This window comes from Toxorhynchites rutilus, chromosome 1, assembly GCF_029784135.1.
Source record: "Toxorhynchites rutilus septentrionalis strain SRP chromosome 1, ASM2978413v1, whole genome shotgun sequence".
Lineage (NCBI taxonomy): Eukaryota > Metazoa > Arthropoda > Insecta > Diptera > Culicidae > Toxorhynchites > Toxorhynchites rutilus.
Window position 1 is genome coordinate 67,629,009 of NC_073744.1, and position 19,886 is coordinate 67,648,894.

General features: G+C 38.0%; 1 protein-coding gene across 1 annotated transcript; it reads right to left on the bottom strand.

The window, feature by feature from the left end:
* Positions 1-4,684: 4,684 nt before the first annotated feature.
* LOC129774768 (regulator of telomere elongation helicase 1 homolog) lies at positions 4,685-8,356 on the bottom strand. The gene is made up of 5 exons (XM_055778721.1): positions 7,228-8,356; positions 6,234-7,174; positions 5,501-6,177; positions 5,133-5,432; positions 4,685-5,078 (listed from the first exon to the last, which is right to left on the bottom strand). The coding sequence occupies exons 1-4, from the start codon at positions 8,275-8,277 to the stop codon at positions 5,323-5,325; spliced, it is 2,778 nt and encodes a 925-aa protein (XP_055634696.1). The 5' UTR covers positions 8,278-8,356; the 3' UTR covers positions 4,685-5,078; positions 5,133-5,322.
* Positions 8,357-19,886: the final 11,530 nt, after the last annotated feature.

Genomic DNA, 19,886 nt, shown 5'->3' on the forward strand with positions numbered 1-19,886 from the left:
TAGATGACCAAATGATCTACAACTGTCAAAAATTAACCCAATGTCTATGTCGCTTTAGTCGTGGAGATGACTTGCTTCATATATTCCTAAGAAACATTCTCGTGTCTGGCTTTCATGAAGCAGCCTGCTGAACCCACCTTTGTAAACATCCCTTTACAGTATCGAAATGCGCTTTGGGATATACAAAACAGTTAATAGGATATGATATTACGTACATGAGCTTAAAATGTCGACCATAAATAAAGTTGATTATTCTATAATAGATTACCAGAGTAATTCCCGATCAATCACGGAATATCCAGCCCCATGCTTTTGGTAGATTTGGGATGCAAATGAAATCGATTGCTCTGAATCATTCGATAACACATGCATGATAACTTCTCATATGTTCTTTTTTGGAAGCGCCCCAACATACTCTTACATGTAAATAAGAGTCACAACTTCCCTCGAAAAGAATGGTTTCATACGATCAAATGCTTTTGTTTACACTGCCGTTCTACGCATAGTTGTTCCATGTTACATGCCACGCTTTCAGCAGGACAAATGCACTCATTTCTGGTTTGGAAGAACGAAATCAAACGAATGAAAAAAAGTTTAACAGAACACCAGGGTTGCCACAATAAAATCTGTATTTTTGGTCTCAAAAAATCTTTTTATCTGAATTTTTTTTCTCTGAAAATCTGTATTAACATTTTGCGGTCGTTTGTCTGCTCTTAGCCTCCACAGCAAATAAGTATATGTACTAATATAATTGTTGCGTACACCCATGATGTACAACAACGCGCCGACGATTTAACGGCGAGAACTTAAACTAACAAAAGAGTCCACCTTGTTCGTGTACTTCAGGGATACTCAAACTATTTTCGGCGAGAGACCCCTTTTCCAGAATGAAATGATACCATCGACCCCCTATAGTCAAAGTTCTGTAATAATTCTATCTTTATCTAATTCATTCAAAATACTTACCAATTCAAAAAATTGCGGTTGGTTAAGTGAGTAAACTTGACATCATTTTCTCATCAATAAATAGACATAAAATTCAGTAAATATCAGGTGAAATTAATAATTATAAATACAAATTACAACAATAATACTTTCTATTAAAATATTTGTCATTCTTATAACAAGTTTATTCACGTCACGCAACTAGTACAGTAACTTGAAAGTTACAAATGAAAACTTGTGTTAATAAATAGAGATCGACCACCAAAATCAGTTTTCGTTTATGTCGACCCCTGGAAAACTAATATCGACCCCAAGGGGTCGATATCGACCACTTTGAGAACCCGTGGTGTACTTGATGATGCTGTTTCCTCAAAAAGCTCGACTTGGTTATCCTTCCTAAGTAAAACAAAGCAAGTCGAACTGTTTGAGGAGACGTGACAGTATACATTCAGTGAAAAGCAATTAAACTTAATTTGTACCTAAAATAAATACGCCGAGAGGTAACTTAGATAGCCTTATTATTTGAAGTACCCACTAATTATTAGAACCTTAAATTTAGGAAATAATACTAATAGATTCTAAATGAATCCAGTTCGGATATGAGTGTAGGAGAAACCCACAAACGTGAGTCGTAACGATAATTTTTTTCGATATCCTAACCTAACCAATGTTTGTAAATCGCAGGAAAATTTTAATCGATTCCGTGAAATAAATTGTATCAAAATATCGGAATTTCGTTTCTTCTGTTGCTTCGCAACAATAATAATTTATGTAGCAATGTATCAGTTCCCATTTTTTCTACACGTATTTTAATGTGTTGCGAACTTATTTACGAACCAAAACGGTGCTACTATAAATAATAGATAACGGTACTCAGTATTAACAAAAGTTGTCATCCGTGCTTGAGAAAAGGATTAAGATTTTTTAATTACTCCGTTTATTTTTACAGTCTCAGTTACATAAGTTTGAAGGAGCCAAATTCTTAACTAAACATATTAACTATATCTATATATCTATGAACAATTTTCCTTAATTCTATTGTTAATAAGGTAGAAGACCGATTACTCGCGGATGACTCGAGTTTAGAAGGGTGACATATTTTTATCAGGAAAAGGATGGAATATATGGAGAAGAAACAGGTGATGGTCAAACTGAATAATTGAATGAATTGGGCTTATTCTCGTACATACTTCACGGTGAAACGAACTGAACGGCACATTATTAAACTACGTTTTACGAGTTAGTGAAGCGTCAAAGATAATAGGTTTTCAGGCAGAGTGAACACCTTTTATATAGAAATCTTCTATATATATAAAATTCTCGTGTCACGATGTTCGTGGTCGAACTCCTCCGAAACGGCTCGACCGATTTTCATGGAGTTATGCACTGAAAACTTGGTAGGCATGAGAATAGGACGTAAACTATATATGATACCACTAGGGTACCGATTACCATATGTTTTATACCGATTAGCGTGGTCCTATGTAAAAAAAATCTAAATAATCTTTATTTCTTTTTTTATAAATTTGGCATAAAAGTACATATAACCTCAAAGGTTTACTTCCATTTCCTTTTTTTAATCGCGATTTTAGTATTTTGGTATAAATAATATCCAAATAATCGACACGTAGATTGTTTTTCAAATAGAACGAATGTCATCCGTGTTCCATTCCTGTGAAGCGTAAAAACAAAATTTTTAAATGAACTATGGCTCTATTGTGTGTTCTGTGTAACAGAATAACATATTCTTTACAGGTAGGGAAAATATCGGACGAAAATAGTCTCTGATAATTATTTTATATTCTGGATAATATTTTGGCTGAAATGCAAGGAGATTTATAGAAAAATAGTTGAGTTAGGGTCAAGGCTATGTCTACTAAGTATTCAAACAGCATCGAATAAACATTTTCATTGAAATTTCAACAATTTAAATTGCTTTCGGGTCTGCTAATGACGAAAAATGGGTTCTTGTTCGGTATTGTTACCACAAACATAGCCTTTTTTTATAGCCTTGCATGGCAGATGGAAACTGTACAATGCATTTTCTTAAAGATTTCACCAACGACACGACCGCAAGCCTAGGTGGATGTCCAATATATCAACGAATAAAAACTGATAATGACGGACAATCATTCATAAAAATTTTCAACGCAGACATTGACATGGAAAACCGTTCAGTAGTGCCATATTCGCCTCAGCTGAGCAAAACATTTGATGAAGAGCAACAAATTTGCATCAACGAAATTTATTCCTTTTTTCAATTTACATTTAACGTTCAAGAGAACAAACATGTGAGATTCGTGAATGAAATACATCGGGAATGGAATACAAGGTATGTTTTGTTTTTTTTTTTTAATTTTTGTCATCGACTTGGCACTCTATACCTCGGTATGTCAAACACAAGTATGAAAGAAAGAGTAACGAACGTTTCATTCATGTTTAGATCTTTAAAACATTTGAACACACTTACAATACATTAGCTATTTTTTATTTTAGAATCAACATATTTACAACTGTCATACAAATGAAACACACATTTCTGCATTACTCGGGAATTAATCAAGCAAACGAAACCAAATTATGCATGTGGAGGTTTTAAGGTGCAAAAAAAGTTTCTATGGTAGTTAGACACTCCTCCCCCTCTCTAAGGGGGGTTTGCCATACAAATGAAACACAAATTCCTGCATTACTCGGGAATTGATCAAGCAAATGAAACCAAATTAGGCATGTGAAGGTCTCAATAACTCGAGAATTAATCTAGCAAATAGAATCAAGCTTGGCATATAGAGGTTTTAAGGATCGATAAACGTTTTTATGGTGGTTCGACACTCCCTCCCCCTCTCTAAGCTGAAGCTGCTATACAAATGAAACACAAATTTCTGCATAACTCGAGAACTCCTCAAGCAAATCGAGCCAAATTTGGCATGTGGAGGTTTTAGTAGGCACAAAACGTTTCTGCGGTGGTTATATACCCCTTCCCTTCTCTCTAAGTGGGGGACTGCCATACAAATGAAACACAATCTTCTTCATAACTCGAAAACTAATCAAGCAAATGGATTTGGAATGTGAGAGTTTTTGGGTACGAAAAATGTTCCTATGATGGTATGATACCCCTCCCTCCTCTGGAATAGAGAGGCGTCCCCTAAAAATCATACACATATTTCAACCAAACATGACAATTGAAAATTTTCTGAAAACTCTGATGAAAAATGGGAAAATTCCAAAAAAACAATTCACATATGTTCTACAATTACATATTGACAAGCGTTGTTAAATTTTAAATTTTTGCGCTAACGAAATTGATCTTCGTTCGAAAGTGGAAATGGATTTGATTGTGATAGAACGCACTCCTATATCGTCTTCTATCTATACAAATAAAAATTAATCGCCGAAAACTCGAGAAAGAAATTGTCTGATTTAGGGCTGTCTTTATTCTATCATTTTTCTGTATCAAACGTTTATTCCATGTTTGGTAGTTTTGGTAGAAGTACTAGGAATATTATAGTGAAAGGTAATTTTATAGGGTAGATTAGAAGATCAATCAATGACAATGACAAGAAAACGTGGATGTGATCACGAAAAATCAATTTTGGGCGGGACGAACTTTTCCGGGTCAGCTAGTATCTGATAAATATGGTATGTAGTTTACAAAATGCTTAACCTAATGCAATCAATAGCTGTTTTTTTTTATTGGCTTGGTCCTCTCTGACTTCACACCGACCAATTGTAAATTAATTCAAAGAAATTTTAACACTGAAATACACGCGTTAAAATTCAGAGGTTTATTTGCTCTTGTTGCAAACGCAACAGTAAAACTAACCGTAAAACATAAAAATTATAAATTATTTCAGTAAAGTTCAGAATAAAAAATATTCATTAAAAGGCAGCTTCTAGTGAAATTTGTTAATGCTTTCTTATCGAAGTATAAAGCCTAGCTGTCTGTAGAACGACATCAGAAGTGTTCATTTGCGGAAACTAACTCCTAATCTTTAAATACTCACGTAACAATTTAAAAACATTGCTGATCGGAATATTGATGAGTTTTATCTTGTAATATTATCACTAGCGGCAACGGAATTCAGTGACCCAGAAGTGTCGCAGATTGTTACATGCTTTAGTTTTAGCTGTAGTCGCTGAAAACACCAATCGATTAATCGTTTTATCGAGTTGGATATTTCACTATATACCTGTAATTCATCAAGCGCCGCCCAGTGATGATTGATGACACTGGAAGGAATCTAGCTCTCCAATGTGCATTTTGTCGAACAAAATTCATAAATTCATACATAGATTTCAATTTAACAGTCATAGATTTCAATGCATGCTTAATGCTACTCATGCGGCGCTCAGACTTATCTATCCTCTCATAGAACCAATTCAAAATCTTAGTTGTTTAGCTGCACTCGGTGCTCGTACAACCCCGTATTCTTGTTTTATTCTAGCATCGAAAAGTGTCCGATGTTCTGCCTTCATAGATCCCCGCATAGCTGAAAAAAGATTCCAAACATGGAGATGAAGATACAAATCATAGATTCGTTTGTCTCAAGAAACTCACCCCTCAGCAAATACAGAAGATCTGGTCTACCGAATGCTTCCATCATAGCCGACATAACATGCGCAAAGTCATCCGTTCTTCTGTAGCTCTCGAAAGCACGACGAAACTTTTCATAGCTCTCCGAACTGAGTAACGAACGGATCACTTTCATTAGATCATCCCGGATGCGAGGTACCTGCCGAGTAGGACTATCATTCTCCGCTATCAAACCCTGCGTTGTACCTGGCATCGGGTCCGTGTTCATAACGTTTTCCGATCTATCAGGGAGGTGATCTTGTATGTAAATTTGAAGGATGGATTCGGGGACTACATGTTTATCGGATGTTCTCTTTCTTGACTTTGCTACGGGCACGAAATTGTGCTTTATATATTGCAGGTTCTTTTCTTCTTCTAAACTTTCTACTAACTTTGCCCGCGCAAGGCTGAGAGGGGGTGGCATCCATGAATATTCGAGTTTTTCCGCTCTTCGAAAAAATTTCGCGACCTCACCAATAATCGGCCCGAACGTTTGGGACTGGGTAGTCGGTAAATGCTTCTGGACCCAGGTTGAAAGCTGTGCCTTCTGTCGAGGGTTGTGAAAACGAACGTCACAGAGAAGGATGGCACCGTAGTCATATCTATGGCTAACCATGCATCCGATAGCTTTGTTAACCGCCCTAGTTGCCTCAATTGAGTACCTAACAACAGATATTTCATATTAATTTTTAAATTAACAAACTAAAACTCCACTCACCATTCATCGCCAGTTACTAACCCATTTTCTTCAGTTCGAAGGCCTTGTAGATACTCTTTTTTAAGCATCACTCGTGTGTCTTTCGAAGGTGGCAACGGAAGTCCGATCATCATTAGAGCTCGACCCGTCACCTCGGTGGAATCGATTCCTTCGGAAAATTTTCCTCTGCAAACAGCAATAAAAATGGCTCCATTCCCATTTGGTTTCTGTATTTTCCTAGTATATCGATACGCGCTATTTTGGGTATCACCCTTTTCCCGAGACTCCAAAAAAATTGGCTTAATTTGACTAATCTGAGCCCAAAGGTCAGATGCCTGCCACGATTCTTGACATTTGCGCAACAATTGATTGGAGCCGAAGAATACTAACAATCCACCTTGGATGACCGGAGCGAAGGCCAAAATCGTTCGACCCAGGCTTTCGATATACTTTGGATTGTTACGGTTGTTGAAGCTCGAATCGAGACATTCCTTATCTGGACCCTGTCGCAAAATTTTAACGCAAACCTGATTGTCCTCAATAATGTGTGGGTTCTCCAGTTGAACCGCTATTGGAATGTCCAGTTCACTAGCGAAAGGCTTTACCGGTGCTAGTGTACCGCTCGTCAAAATAATACTTCTTACATTATCCTCCAACAATTGGCGCATAACGAAGCCCGGATTCAAGCACCAGAAATTGAGCTCCTTAGCGTTCACATTGATTGTTTGCTTTACCTTTCCACGAACCTTCTCCGGTTCCTCGAGATCGATGTGCACCTTGTAACATTTATCGATCGATTGTCGGTACTGAGGGCCCCTACCGGCGAAAACAGTTGCCAGAAACTCCGCAAAGTTTTGCAACCCTCCACGACGCATAAACGAGTTCTTCCGGGTAACGACAGCAATGTATTGAATGATATTATCCAGTAGATCAGTCAAAACATGACAGTTGCTTTCTTTTATCTGAAAACAACCTCATTAAATGGTATGAAACTCCCAAACAAAAGCAAACTTACATTAACCTTCTCGAGAAGATCAAATATATACGTCCCGGAAAATGTTCTCCCTCCCTCTGATGGTACCTTAATATTATCAAGCACATTTCCTAGCCTGAGTAACAGATCTTTCAACCCAGTCAATTGATGCCTAGTAAAATTTTTTGTACAGCTTCTTGGAACAGGGTACGAGTTTTCAATCACCGAGTTGATATCTCCAATACAAAGAGCAATGTCGGACGATTTGAACCGCGTTGAAGCATACTCCTCGCACAATTTTGGTACGATGTGCGCCTCATCGAGAATGATGATTGTGTTCGAAATGTCAAATTTGTTCGCCTTGCGAACTCTTGGGTCTAACAATTCATTGTGCAGCATAAAAATTATGTCCGCATTTTCTGCCAATTGCTTTGAAAAGAAAAATGGACAGGTCTTAGTGCTCTTACCAAACTGCATCATATCCTCGATGTCCATCAAACTGCAGTCCGTTACTGCTGACTTGCTTCTGTTGTTTTCCACTTTGCTGTAGAACGAGCAATTTTGGGACTTAATTGTCGCGTTGCACATAGACGTTTTTGCCGAATTCCCCTCCCCCGTCGACACATCAGGATGAATACACAGTCGTTGACGAGATCCCAGAGAAACAGCGTTCATGGAGCTGTAGCTTGTTTTCTTCAGCTCCCGCATTGCTTGCGTCAATTGCAAATGTGTTCTCGAAGCGTAAATTATCCTCGGGACGCTCCGTTTTTCCTCCTCCGCGTCAGTGTTTCCGTTCAGACTTCGAAGCACTTTTCTGTTCGCCAACCGATTCAGCTTTTCCTTCTGACCAATCTTCAACTCAGTTGTTTTGCTTTTCTTCGCGTTTGCTTGAGCTAAAGCTTTTCTGCTCTGTGTCCATGCTAGAGTCGAACAAAGCAAGCTCAGAGTTTTTCCGGTCCCTGGCGGAGATTCTAGAACACCGTTGGTGCCATTCCACAAACAATCCATAATTTTGGCCATAAAAACTTCCTGCACTTGGTAGGGCTCGAAAGGAAAATCGACCGCAATACCTTTGATTACGTTTTTTGGCATAGCTTTTTTTACGGCTAGATACTGCCAAACGCTGCTACGATGCACACTGCACTCAATGCACGCACTGAATGCGGTGGAAAAAAATCATTTGAAAAAAAATGGCGACGTTCTGGTATGGTGAAACGGGTGAAACCGGTGAAACGGTATGCCAGTCAAGTCAGCCCAGCGTATTCGTGTTGACGGCGGAATGATGTCGACATCTGGATACGACATTAGTTTTTGTGAGGCCAACTATTCTCAATCAGATTAGTCGGCCCTAAGGCAGTTTTAAATTGCTAAAATTTGTATGCTTCTTTTTTGCGTTTTTTAACTACTAGAAGTACGTTGTTCCGACCCTAATTTAAACTATTTTCTATGAATTTTCCGATATTCTCACCAAAAATTATCTTTAGACATAGTTTTTGTATGATATTTTTTCACTAATTGCAAGCAAAAGTGATTTTCATTTACATAGAGTACTAATTTGATTTGGTACAAATAATTTTTATTTAAAAGTGTATTCATTTCTTCTGCAAACCCATATTGTCATGCCGGTCATGCCTACTATCCGATTTCGTAATACGAAGCTCAATGTTGTCAACGCGGATAGAAATAAGGGTGATGCGGACGGCGCAGTTTTAGGTGAGATCGTTGTGTTTTCGTACCATTTTTTACATCGTGACGTCGATATTTGTATTTGCAATCAGTTGGCTATAGCTTCTACGTGAAAACATCAAACATATGCTTTTTGGAGTTCCCGTTGAATATGATTGTAATATGACAGTGTGCAGTAAATATTTGTGGAATCATACAGAGAAAAACCTTTAAAAATGATATTTTGTGTATCATTTTTATTCGTTTTTTTATTGAAACCAGACTTCCTGTGTGCGCGTTTTATTTTCAAGAGACGAGTATCGATTTTCTCTTCTTCACAACCCTTCCATATGCAAGCGATGAGATCGAGCTTTAGCACACGGGCTTGGGATTGGCTTTTTCTCTTTTCTTTCGTAAAATATTGAGATGTGTCCAGACTTCCTGAGCGCGCGGGTCTAGATTTCGATAGACGAGTATTGATTTTCTCCTTCCACAACCTCTTCATGTGCAAGTGATGAGACCGGACTCTAGCACACGAGCCTGGGTTCGGCTCTCTTTCTTCTCTTTCGTAAATATTGAGATGTGCTCAAGGATACCTTGTTGCACCTTAACATGAGCGATGCACATGTGTTGGTGATCGCGAGACTTTCTCGTGTACCTGCCTCAAAGTGACATTTGGTTCTGTCGGGGAAAGTTGTGCTTCTGGTGTTAAAATTTTAATCTTCGTACAATGGCACGTAGAACTAGGGCCCGAAATCTTCGAAGGTGAAAAATGAAGACCGACTCTACTCTCAGTAGCTTCGCTTCGACTAGAACTGCTTCGGCAGTCGCCCACAACAAAAAGTGACTTGACTAGAAAATGAATTGACTACCGTTATTTAGCGAGGATGACTGGTGAACTAGTCCAGTCAGTGGTTATTTCAACTGACTCCGACTAATGAATACAAATCTGCTTCTTCATTCAACTGACTTCAATCCACATTTCTGCCCCCCTAGGAACGAAATTGTTACCCGCGTACGCAATCTTATTTTTACGTCCATATAAAGAGGAACGAAAACATGATTTCTGATGCAAAAAAAGAAGTTACCCCATCAATGGACGGTTTATTGTCTACCCATCGTGAACTCAAACCAACGAACTTAGACACTTATCAAGCATGCTATAAAGGTCCTCTCGTTAGTATTAGTTAGTATTAGGCGTGCAAAACAGCGCACACACATTGCACGCTATTTTATACGTGTGAGTAATTATCGTGTACGATACGAAAGAATCTAGCTCACCTGTAGTGTATGTCAAACCACGTTCAACTAAAACATCGATGCATGCACATGTACATGGGAGAGAGAAAGAGAGGAACGAATTCGATTTGGGGCAAGTCACTTCAAAATGCAATGAGGACAATTTTACTGGGAAGAATGAAATGATATAGTCGAGTCGGAGATAGCGACTAAACGCCCGACTGACTGTTTAGTCGTTTTGGCGGAGAAACTGCGCGAAGAAGCAAAAAGTCATTACTAACTGAATACGGAAATAGTCAGTCAGATATTCAGCTGACTATCCTCAGTTGACTATGACTATGCAGAGCCCTGCGTAGAACAATTAGTGATGAAGAACTGTTTCACATAAATATGGCTACTAAAGTCATCCAATCAATTCTCGCGTAACTTTTGAAAAGGTCCAATGTACCATTTTCGCCAACTCGAGAAAAACGTAGTTGAAGACCCGAACATTATTTCGCGAATTGTCTTAAAAGCTATCAATCATTATCACTGTTTTCACCACTAGCTGTCAAGAATAACTTCGTAAAACCAATCGTAACTATTGTTCCGTGATTTGAGATTAAGGTTGAAGCCTCGGAGCGAAAAATGTTACATTGGACGTTTTGACTGCCCGCGTTTGCCCATTGGACATATTACGTTGCACTATAAAAATTTTAAACTAACTAATAAACAACAATCCAAATATCAGCATTTCGTTCTAAAGACTGATTATTATTGTTATCACTCGTTGAATTGCACTGAAATCGATAACAACACCTGTAAGAAACAAATTCCAAAACGACCGAAGTACGACTGCGAGTTGTTTTCACTGCTTTGTTACTTCGGACGTTTCGGCCGTCGGAGGAAAGTGGCGTCCGAAGTAACAGCCGGGTGCTTAAAATTCGAATCTGTACATTGGATATTTTTTGTATCGGCGACAAAAAGATGAAGAAGATAGATACGTGAACGATTGTTTTTGTAATACATTCAATGATTGAAAACTAATAGCGTGCATCCATTAACTCGATTTGTTTACATTTGTTACATGGGACCTTTTCAAAAAGTTACGCGAGAATTCATTCATTTATTGCACACAGCTCGCAATGATTGTGTGAGATACGAGGCTGAATAGGGCAAAGCACATTGTCTCTTTTACGTGCTGTGCGAGATCTTAGAAGGTCTAACCAAATGTCACTTTGAGGCAGTTACACGAGAAATTCTCGCGAGCATTAGTGCACGAACATCTCTTCGTGTACACAACACTTGTGCATCGTTCGCATCGAAACGCGACGAGGTATTACTGAAAACATCACAAAATTTTACGTAAGAGAAGAGAAAGGGCCAATCTCAAGCTCGCGTGCTAAAGCCCGGTTTCATCGTTTGAACATGGAAGAGTTGTGAGGAAGTGTTCATCATGTTAATCATCCAAAATCATCCCTTCTTTAGGCATCGTTCGAATAAGCGTCGTAGCAATTTGTAGAGAGCTGACGGCAGCGTTCTGATGATTTTTCTGTTCTTCCGACCGGGTAGAGATTTTCACCAGAGCTGTTTGTAAACAATACCGACAGCAATTCCAATATGGCTTAAAGTGCAATTCATATGATAGTTTCACCTGGTATATATAAAGGCGCCTTGCAGTCAACGTTGGTAGACCGCCGCCTAACATTTGAACAATTATAGTGTAAGCGTAGAAGAGAAAGAAAAACAAAACTTTTGACAACCCCTCGAATGTGCAAGTAGAGTCAACCCTGAAATGTACACACCCCTGACTGTGAGGTTCCCCTCCATTATAAAACCGTTTGTCAGTCTGAGAAAATCATCCGAAGAGAATACATTCAAAATATAATAAAACGTTGAAACAGTGTAATTTGTATTTTTTGAACACGAGTCTACAATAGCGAATTCGTTTTTGTTCAGTTTCAACCGCAGTGTCGCACTAAATGCTGTCAAAACGTGTTTTTATTCACTCAGTTTAAACCAGCCCCGTCCTAGACGGCCATGTTTTTGGTGCCAACATCTCGAGAACAAAACAGCCGATATGTATGCGGTTTTGAACTCGTTTTGTATTCAACTGACAGCTCTGTCAGCTCAGGTACAGGCACTTCGAATGTTTTGAACCCTGAGATGTTGGCACCATTTGAACACATAGGCTGTAGCAGGGAGCTGGTTTCAACCTAGTGTCGCACTAGGTTCGCCCCGAAAGCTGTTAGTTTCGCACTGAGATGTTTCACAAGTTGGCACTAGAGCTCACCAATACAACTATACTGAACTGTCAAGTTCCGAGAATTGTTTTGGAAAATCTAAAAATAAAGACTATGAAAATGGAAAATCTGTTGCTTTTGCTTTTGTATTATTGGAATCGTAATCGTAATGTGCTTTCATTGGGAGGCGCAAATAATGATGGATATTCAGGTGGAATAACATGCTATCAAAATCAAAATTATGAATGAAAATTTACTTTAACGTATGAGATATTTATTTTATGTGATGAAATAAGAGGAACATATTGAAAGAAAACTGTGTTCAATGATGATTTTATATTATAATAGTCATTATTTGTGGAACAAACAGGAAATGCATCGACAAATGGTTAAGTGAGTGTCAGAACTATATGTGTTAGGTAATCGAAGAATATGAAGTAAAAATTTTCATTCAATCTTTTATATTTTTACACTGCATTTGATCCTTCTGATCTGATAGAGAATCATTTACCTCCCAAGCACTAAGGGGCTGTCCACATACCACGTGGACAGAAAAAGAACGATTTTAGACTCCTCCCTCCCCAGTGTTGTAAACGGTCGACATTTCTCTCAACCATCACATACTGCCCTTGCTCAAGAGTTACGGCTCAATATGTATTGCGAATGTAACCAAGAATGCATTGCTCGGTTCTAACAGTCACATCAGAAATAAACGCACAGCCGCAAACACGACTATCAATTGAACGTTTATATGTTTTCTCTTTCTGTCGACCGTACCCAGAAGAGCGATGAAAATATGCTATTTCCATTCTACCATTCGTGCTCATAACCATCCCTCAATTCCGGCTAATATGACTGTAGTTTTAATGTCATTTGACATTAAAACTGCAGTGGTGTGCATTCTTTTTCTCCCTTTATTCTGCATTCAAGCGTAGCTGCACATATACATCCACCTGCTCACTCACACATCCATACACGATGGATGGTATACAGACGGATTGCTATATCAAAGGAACCGTCGAACTCTCCCCTATCAAGTGCGAATGTGTTGAATGAAAGTTTTCAACGGTGAGCGTTCCACGTGAACACTGTTGTTTAATTAAGGTGGCCGTACACTGTTTGCCCGGAGGTCAAATATTTGATATTTTTTGACAGATAAGGTTTGATTTGATATTTGTACAAACACTTTTTTGTTTGCCACTCTTCAATTTTCAACAGTAGTAAACAATATCAAACACCGAACATGGAAAAAATCAACTGAAATATTCAAGGTAACCTAACCATATACCGATAGGTTCGAAGAACAGACTGAAAAAATATTTTAGGCATCCAATAATTGAATATTTGCTTGTCGTGTTTTGTGTAGAATATATTTGATCAGTACACGTTGGACAAAATTTATCTGTCAAAAAGAGTCAAATATTTGGCTTCGGTCAAACAGTGTATGAGCACCCTTAGGGGGCGATGGATATCTAATGCAAGGCGCGTAGAAGTATATCCTAAGGTGGGCCAACTTGCTAAAACCACTCTTCAGCCATCTTGGAAGTCTACTGTGTTTTGTTTGTAAACAAAACACAATACGCTAGGGCCGAAGCTCGTTCCTGATCCGTCTGTCTCTTTCACGCTTCAAGCAAATAATTCCCCTTCTGCTTTCTTCCGTACTGTTTTCATATACCGCTCCCCTAACCAACTTAGTGACGAAACGGCCTCACCTAGTACCATAGACCCGTCTTGATCTAATGTATAGGACGAAAAAAAGTGTCATATAACATTTTTAGTTCGACGGTTGTTTGACTGTTCATTTTATGATGTTCATTAATGACACAGCACATACGCCACAGTCATACGATGGTGACTATTAGCAACACTGTCCCTCCCCCTCCGTGGACAAGCGTGGACATTTTCATACCCCTACCCCTTTTTAAATACTTATCGATCATTTTGCAATTCATTAACCTTTTGCGGTCTTATGTCTGCTCTCAGCCACCACAGCAAGGAATCATACTAAATACTTTATGCAACCACATGCAATAATTTACACTTATTTTGTCCACGTGGACATTTTTATTTTATTTCAAGTTTTATTAGCTGTACCCTGCTGTACCAGCTTTGATGTGGCTCATTGTTGTTGTACGGTAGAGTAATGAGTAGCATGACAAAGCACAGGTTTCATTTAATTTTGAAATATTTTTGAGTAAACAAGATTTTTTTTCCATTATCAGCGAAGATATGCAGGCTATCTAGTTTGCCAACACGGAAACTCGTAATGTAAAGTTGACCAGGTGAGGAGGAACAATCCGCATCTGAATATAAACTGCACAACTTCAAAGATTGATCTTGAGCTTTACTAATTGTGATTGCAAACGCCAATCGAATAAAAATAAGTGAGTTTAACATTATTTTCAAACACAATTTTAGTTCAGGATTTTTCAACACTTGCAATGAAATGTGTTGATATCACATATAATACATTTATACAATAATGTTAATTTGAGTTCCCAGCTTCATTTCAGAAGTGTACTTATTCCATCTGGAAATCGAATGAAAAATTATCCTTTCATTTTGGATTATGCATATTTCATGACATAACGATCGTATTCGATGCCGCATTTTAGTCCTTTTTTTTGTTGAGTGCAGATCTTTGCCCACTCCGGAATATGATTGATCACAGCAAATGCCGATTCATCTTCACTCTGGATCTCCGACTCACCTTTAAGTGCGATTCACATACAACATCCACGTCACGTTCACGTTCCGTTACGTCAGTTATTCTACCATGCAATTCTCATGAAAACATTCACATACACCGGAAACGTGACGCCCCGTCAGCATACGTTCAACGAAAACGACCGGCAGGATTTGTAGAAAACAATAATTGACGGAGACGTTCGTTGGGTTTTTGCCTGGGCTTCGTGTCTCGGCTTTTGTTTTGATTTTGGTTATATTTTTCATGCCAGCATATCTCTTGGTTCCGAATTTCGGAGTCAAAATCATTTGTGACTAGCTGAGAAAAATAGTCTATATATTATTATTGTTGAATAAAGGTCGGGACTACGGGGTTTAAGCGTTTACATAATATTTACCTTAAATTTAGAATTGATTCCAGGCATGCTGATTCGAAAGAGGACATTGCAATTTAATAGTGTTGTAGGTGGCGACACCATGAATAACATTAAATAAATCATTCGTTTGACATTTGACGTGACGGTGCTGCTGCAAGCATAGACTACATGTGTGTATTGGTGGAGACGGTGACGGAACGTGGACGTTCTTTTCCGTAACGTTCAATGTGAATCGCACATTAGTCGGTAGCGCAATACAAAACCTTTTCCGCCATACTTCGGAGAATTTTCAGAGGGTATTGAATGCGTAGCAAAATATTATATTATTTTTTAAATCCTTATCGATCATTTTGCAATTCATTAACCCTTTGCGGTCTTATGTCTGCTCTCAGCCACCAAAGCAAGGAATCATACTAAATACTTTATGCAACCACATGCAATAATTTACACTTATTTTGTACGAATTTCAATGTCTAGTGAATTTGATCACGAATTAAGGTGAAGGTGGAAGCTAGCCACAAATGGCTGCCACAATGGCGCTCATTTCTTTCATCTCCCTCCCTCACCTCTCGCCCGAAAATCAATAATTTTGCGAAACAGTGTGAAGAAAATGATCGTTTTCGCACACTTCCCATCAAGTAATATCAACCAAACTCTAATCGATTACTCACAAGATATTAAATTTTCATCTGCTTTCGCACCGTATAGTGAAGAACGTCGGAAAACTCGAGCAAGTGCTCTGAAAGTTAAATTTTCGTTTTTCAATCTTCTGCAATGGTTTTGTTTGTGTTGGTGGAAGCATCGTTATTTTTTCGACACTGATGCCAAACAACATCATCGAAACAGCTATAAAAACCACTCAATAAAATGTTATTCCGGAGTCATAGCGTCCCATGTCATGAAAATCAATAGAATAAAATTGTGTTGATATCAATACAATTATTATTTTTACGTTTAATGGGTCTATAATGTAAGTTTTAGCAACTTTAACATTGGGTAAGAAAATTGTATTGCAGAGCTCGGAACACTGCCACGGCTGCCTATGCTTTCAAAAACAGTAAACGGAAAAGTATTAAATTCAATCTAAATGCCTCGGCCAACGAAGAGAAGGGTTAAGGCTTTCCAACGTGAATATGTGAAAACAATACGATCAACGAAGGAAAATATTAAGGAATTATCAACATCGAGTTACTATGCGGAAGAACTTGTTAATACCAAAAGTGCCCCAATTCGCATGTGTTATAAATTTGCTCATGTTACGCTCGCGTATAATCAGAATCATATGCAAATGCACCTTCTATATATATTTATATTTGCAATTGTTCATCGGAACATATCGTTCATACATTTTACTTTAGTATTGAATTGTTATTTGTTTTTTTTCAAATGTATTCAAAGACTCGTGTCAATGAAGCGCCACACAGTCTGATAAGTGAATTGATCTATTTACGTGTGCTTTGCTCTTCTCTCACAAACACTATTACCCCATTTTTACACGAGGGTTTACCTATACTACTACAATGGCTAGCTTCCACCTTCACCTTAATACGCAGTTTCTATGGTTAATAGATAACGGTACTCGATGTAAACAAAAGGTTATTAGCGTACAAAGATAAGAGGATCATAGGAAATTATGACGACTAGTGGTGCATGGATTATCTTACGCAAATGTAAATATTAAATCCTAGGAATTGATGAAATTCCAATACTTTGAAAATTGTAACTTTTCGGGAAGAGTAATACAAAAAAATGATTTTACACGTAATTCTGCATGAAAAACTATACAGTCATTTTAATTCTAACACTAACTGTTCTCGAGTTAGAAAAAAATCTATAGAAAATTATATTTGATGAAAAAAACATATTCGTAATATCATGAAAACTCAATCATTCTCGCGTAACTATTGAAAAGGTCCTATCTAACAAATTTAAACAAATCGAGTTAATGTGTGCACGCTTTTAGTTTTCAATCATTGAATGCATTACAAAAACAATCGTTCACGACGTATCTATCTTCTTCATCTTTTTATCGCCGATACAAACAATATCCAATGTATAGATTAGGATTTTAAGCACCCGGCTGTTACTTCGGACGCCACTTTCCTCCGACGTAACAAAGCAGTCAAAACAACATGAAGTCGTACTTCGGTCGTTTTGAGTTTTTGTTTCTTTCAGGTGTTGTTATCCATTTCAGTGCAATTCGACGAGTGATAACAATGATAATCTAGTTACGATTGGTTTTTCAGAGTTATTCTTGACTGGTAGTGGTAAAAGTAGCGATAAAGATCGATAGCTTTGAAGACAATTCGCGGAATAATGTTCGGGTCTTCTCGAGTTGACGAAAATGTTGCATTGGAGTTTACGTGAGTTTTTTTCTTCCAAAATATGGATTTCAGTGAAGAAGTCCAATGATTTAGTAAAAATATATGAGGTACAGGCAGCTTAATCAGTTTATTGATAATTACGGAATACTCAGGTTGGGCGGGGTTTTAAAATTCTTGAATACGGAACAGTTTTTATTTAATTTAGAATGTATTTGTGATTATATTTGAAAAAATATTTATTCTTCGTGTCCACGTGGACATAGTCTATACCCCCTTCCCCTCTCCGTGGACATTTTGATACTCCCTACCGCCCTAAAGTTGTCCATGTGGTATGTGGACAGCCCCTAATATCGCCACCAGACGTCGACACTACATTTGTCGCTGCAAATATAAACAAATTAGACTATATAACGCACACCAACAAACCACCGCATTCGTGAAACTGAAAACGTTTTTTTTTATTACAGAGTCAGTTTGGCACTGACTCAGTTTTAAAAAAGAATTCGCTATTAGTCGCCCATAATGCCATAATGGACAGGTTCATAATAAAAGAAGCGTAGAGATTTATCGCTCACGAGAGGAATAATTTCGCTCTCTCCCAGTGTTTGTGCGTCCAGTAACTGAAATGGAACAAAAAGAGAAAGCAATATAAAAAAGAGTTCAATCCCTTCTTCCCTTCACTTTCCATCATGCATTGGATGTGATTATGGATATGACTGTCCATTTGATATTCATTCTACTTATGTGCATTGATAGTATTGTTCCATAATACTACGTTGAGACGGCGAAGTTCCTCTAGGAACGTTAGTGCCATTGAAGAAGAAGAAGAAGATCCACCCCACAGCGAAGGAGTTGGACATCCTGAGGCACTTTGTGTCCGCCAGATATAGGCGATCTGGTATTTACAACATCATCTCTTTGCCGCTCCTTAAGCCGGGAGATCGAAGCAGCCGGCCAAACGGTGGAGAAGAATCTGGCCAAAATGGACATTTTTATGCGGAAGCGTCAGACCAGACCGGCCGTATTTGAGCAGCAGGCAATGACCCAGAAGGAGTAGCTTGAGGTGCATCTTTTCGGCAAAAGAAGTGAAAAACTTCTTCTCGTCCATTTGATATTCATTCTACTTATGTGCATTGATAGTATTGTTCCATATTTGTCGACTCTCGCTTGAGCAGTAGGGTATCAATTCTAAGTAGGCTGAAATTTGCCGTATTTGAATGTCGTGAACGTGGATATTTTCGGCATTTGCGACACTGGTTTCAACAAAAACAACTAATTAAACTCATGATCGGACTCAGCAGGTCCTAAACAGTTCATATGTATTGAAAACCTTAACAAATAGACTGTTTTTCAATGACTTTTCGGGAAACTGGCTCTTGCTGCTCTAAGTTGATAGTTGTAAACACGAAAATAATTCCAAAACGAATAGTTTTGTTTATTTATTTCGCGCTCAAAAAAATCGGGCATGTTGCTAGATATCAAAACTTGTTTCCACATAAGGCTAGAAATGATAATTTATTGGTAAAAAGAACAAATAATTAAAATCGTAGGTGGCTATAAAGTAAAGTGGCCAGATGGTCAGAGGTCTAACGCGGGACACAAAAAACAAAACGTTATGTATATACGTTATGTGAACATTAACCATAGTTTAGCGAGTCTAAACTGATCAATATTATTTCTTTCTGAGTATCGGCACTGTTGTGATTTTTCGGTGGTTTAGATTTTGTTTACGCCCGAAAATCACTCGCTCAATCAGAGCATTTACGCCTGGCAAGCATGATTCAAATTCTACAATTTTCTTCAATTACCGAATGGAATGCTCGAAAATTCCAATTCATTTTTCATCGATTTTAATGTTAATGTATGCATTAAAAAAATGGACTAATTTCGGATGGCGATGAATGATAATTTTTGGGAACAAATTTTCCTTAAGTCTTACGTTTATTAAGTCTACATCAAAAATTATTCAAGGCTGTTGATTCACAACAGCAGCACTGTCAAGCAACTTGATGATTTTTCCATACTGTAAGATGCACTGTGATCACGCGTATTCTAGAACTTGCCACTCAGAATGCATTCAAGGCGTGTTATTTGGCATAGAAATCTCAACTAAGTACTAATAAAAATGACGCAAGTAATACTACGTTGAGACGGCGAAGTTCCTCTAGGAACGTTAGTGCCATTGAAGA

What these genes read in the sequence shown, in the direction of transcription:
- LOC129774768 (XM_055778721.1), bottom strand. Translation starts at nt 8,277, where the DNA reads ATGCCAAAAAACGTAATCAAAGGTATTGCGGTCGATTTTCCTTTCGAG. An exon ending in ATCTTCTCGAGAAGGTTAAT is followed by an intron (nt 7,175 to 7,227) that starts GTAAGTTTGCTT and finishes GGTTGTTTTCAG; the next exon opens with ATAAAAGAAAGCAACTGTCA. An exon ending in TTAGTAACTGGCGATGAATG is followed by an intron (nt 6,178 to 6,233) that starts GTGAGTGGAGTT and finishes ATCTGTTGTTAG; the next exon opens with GTACTCAATTGAGGCAACTA.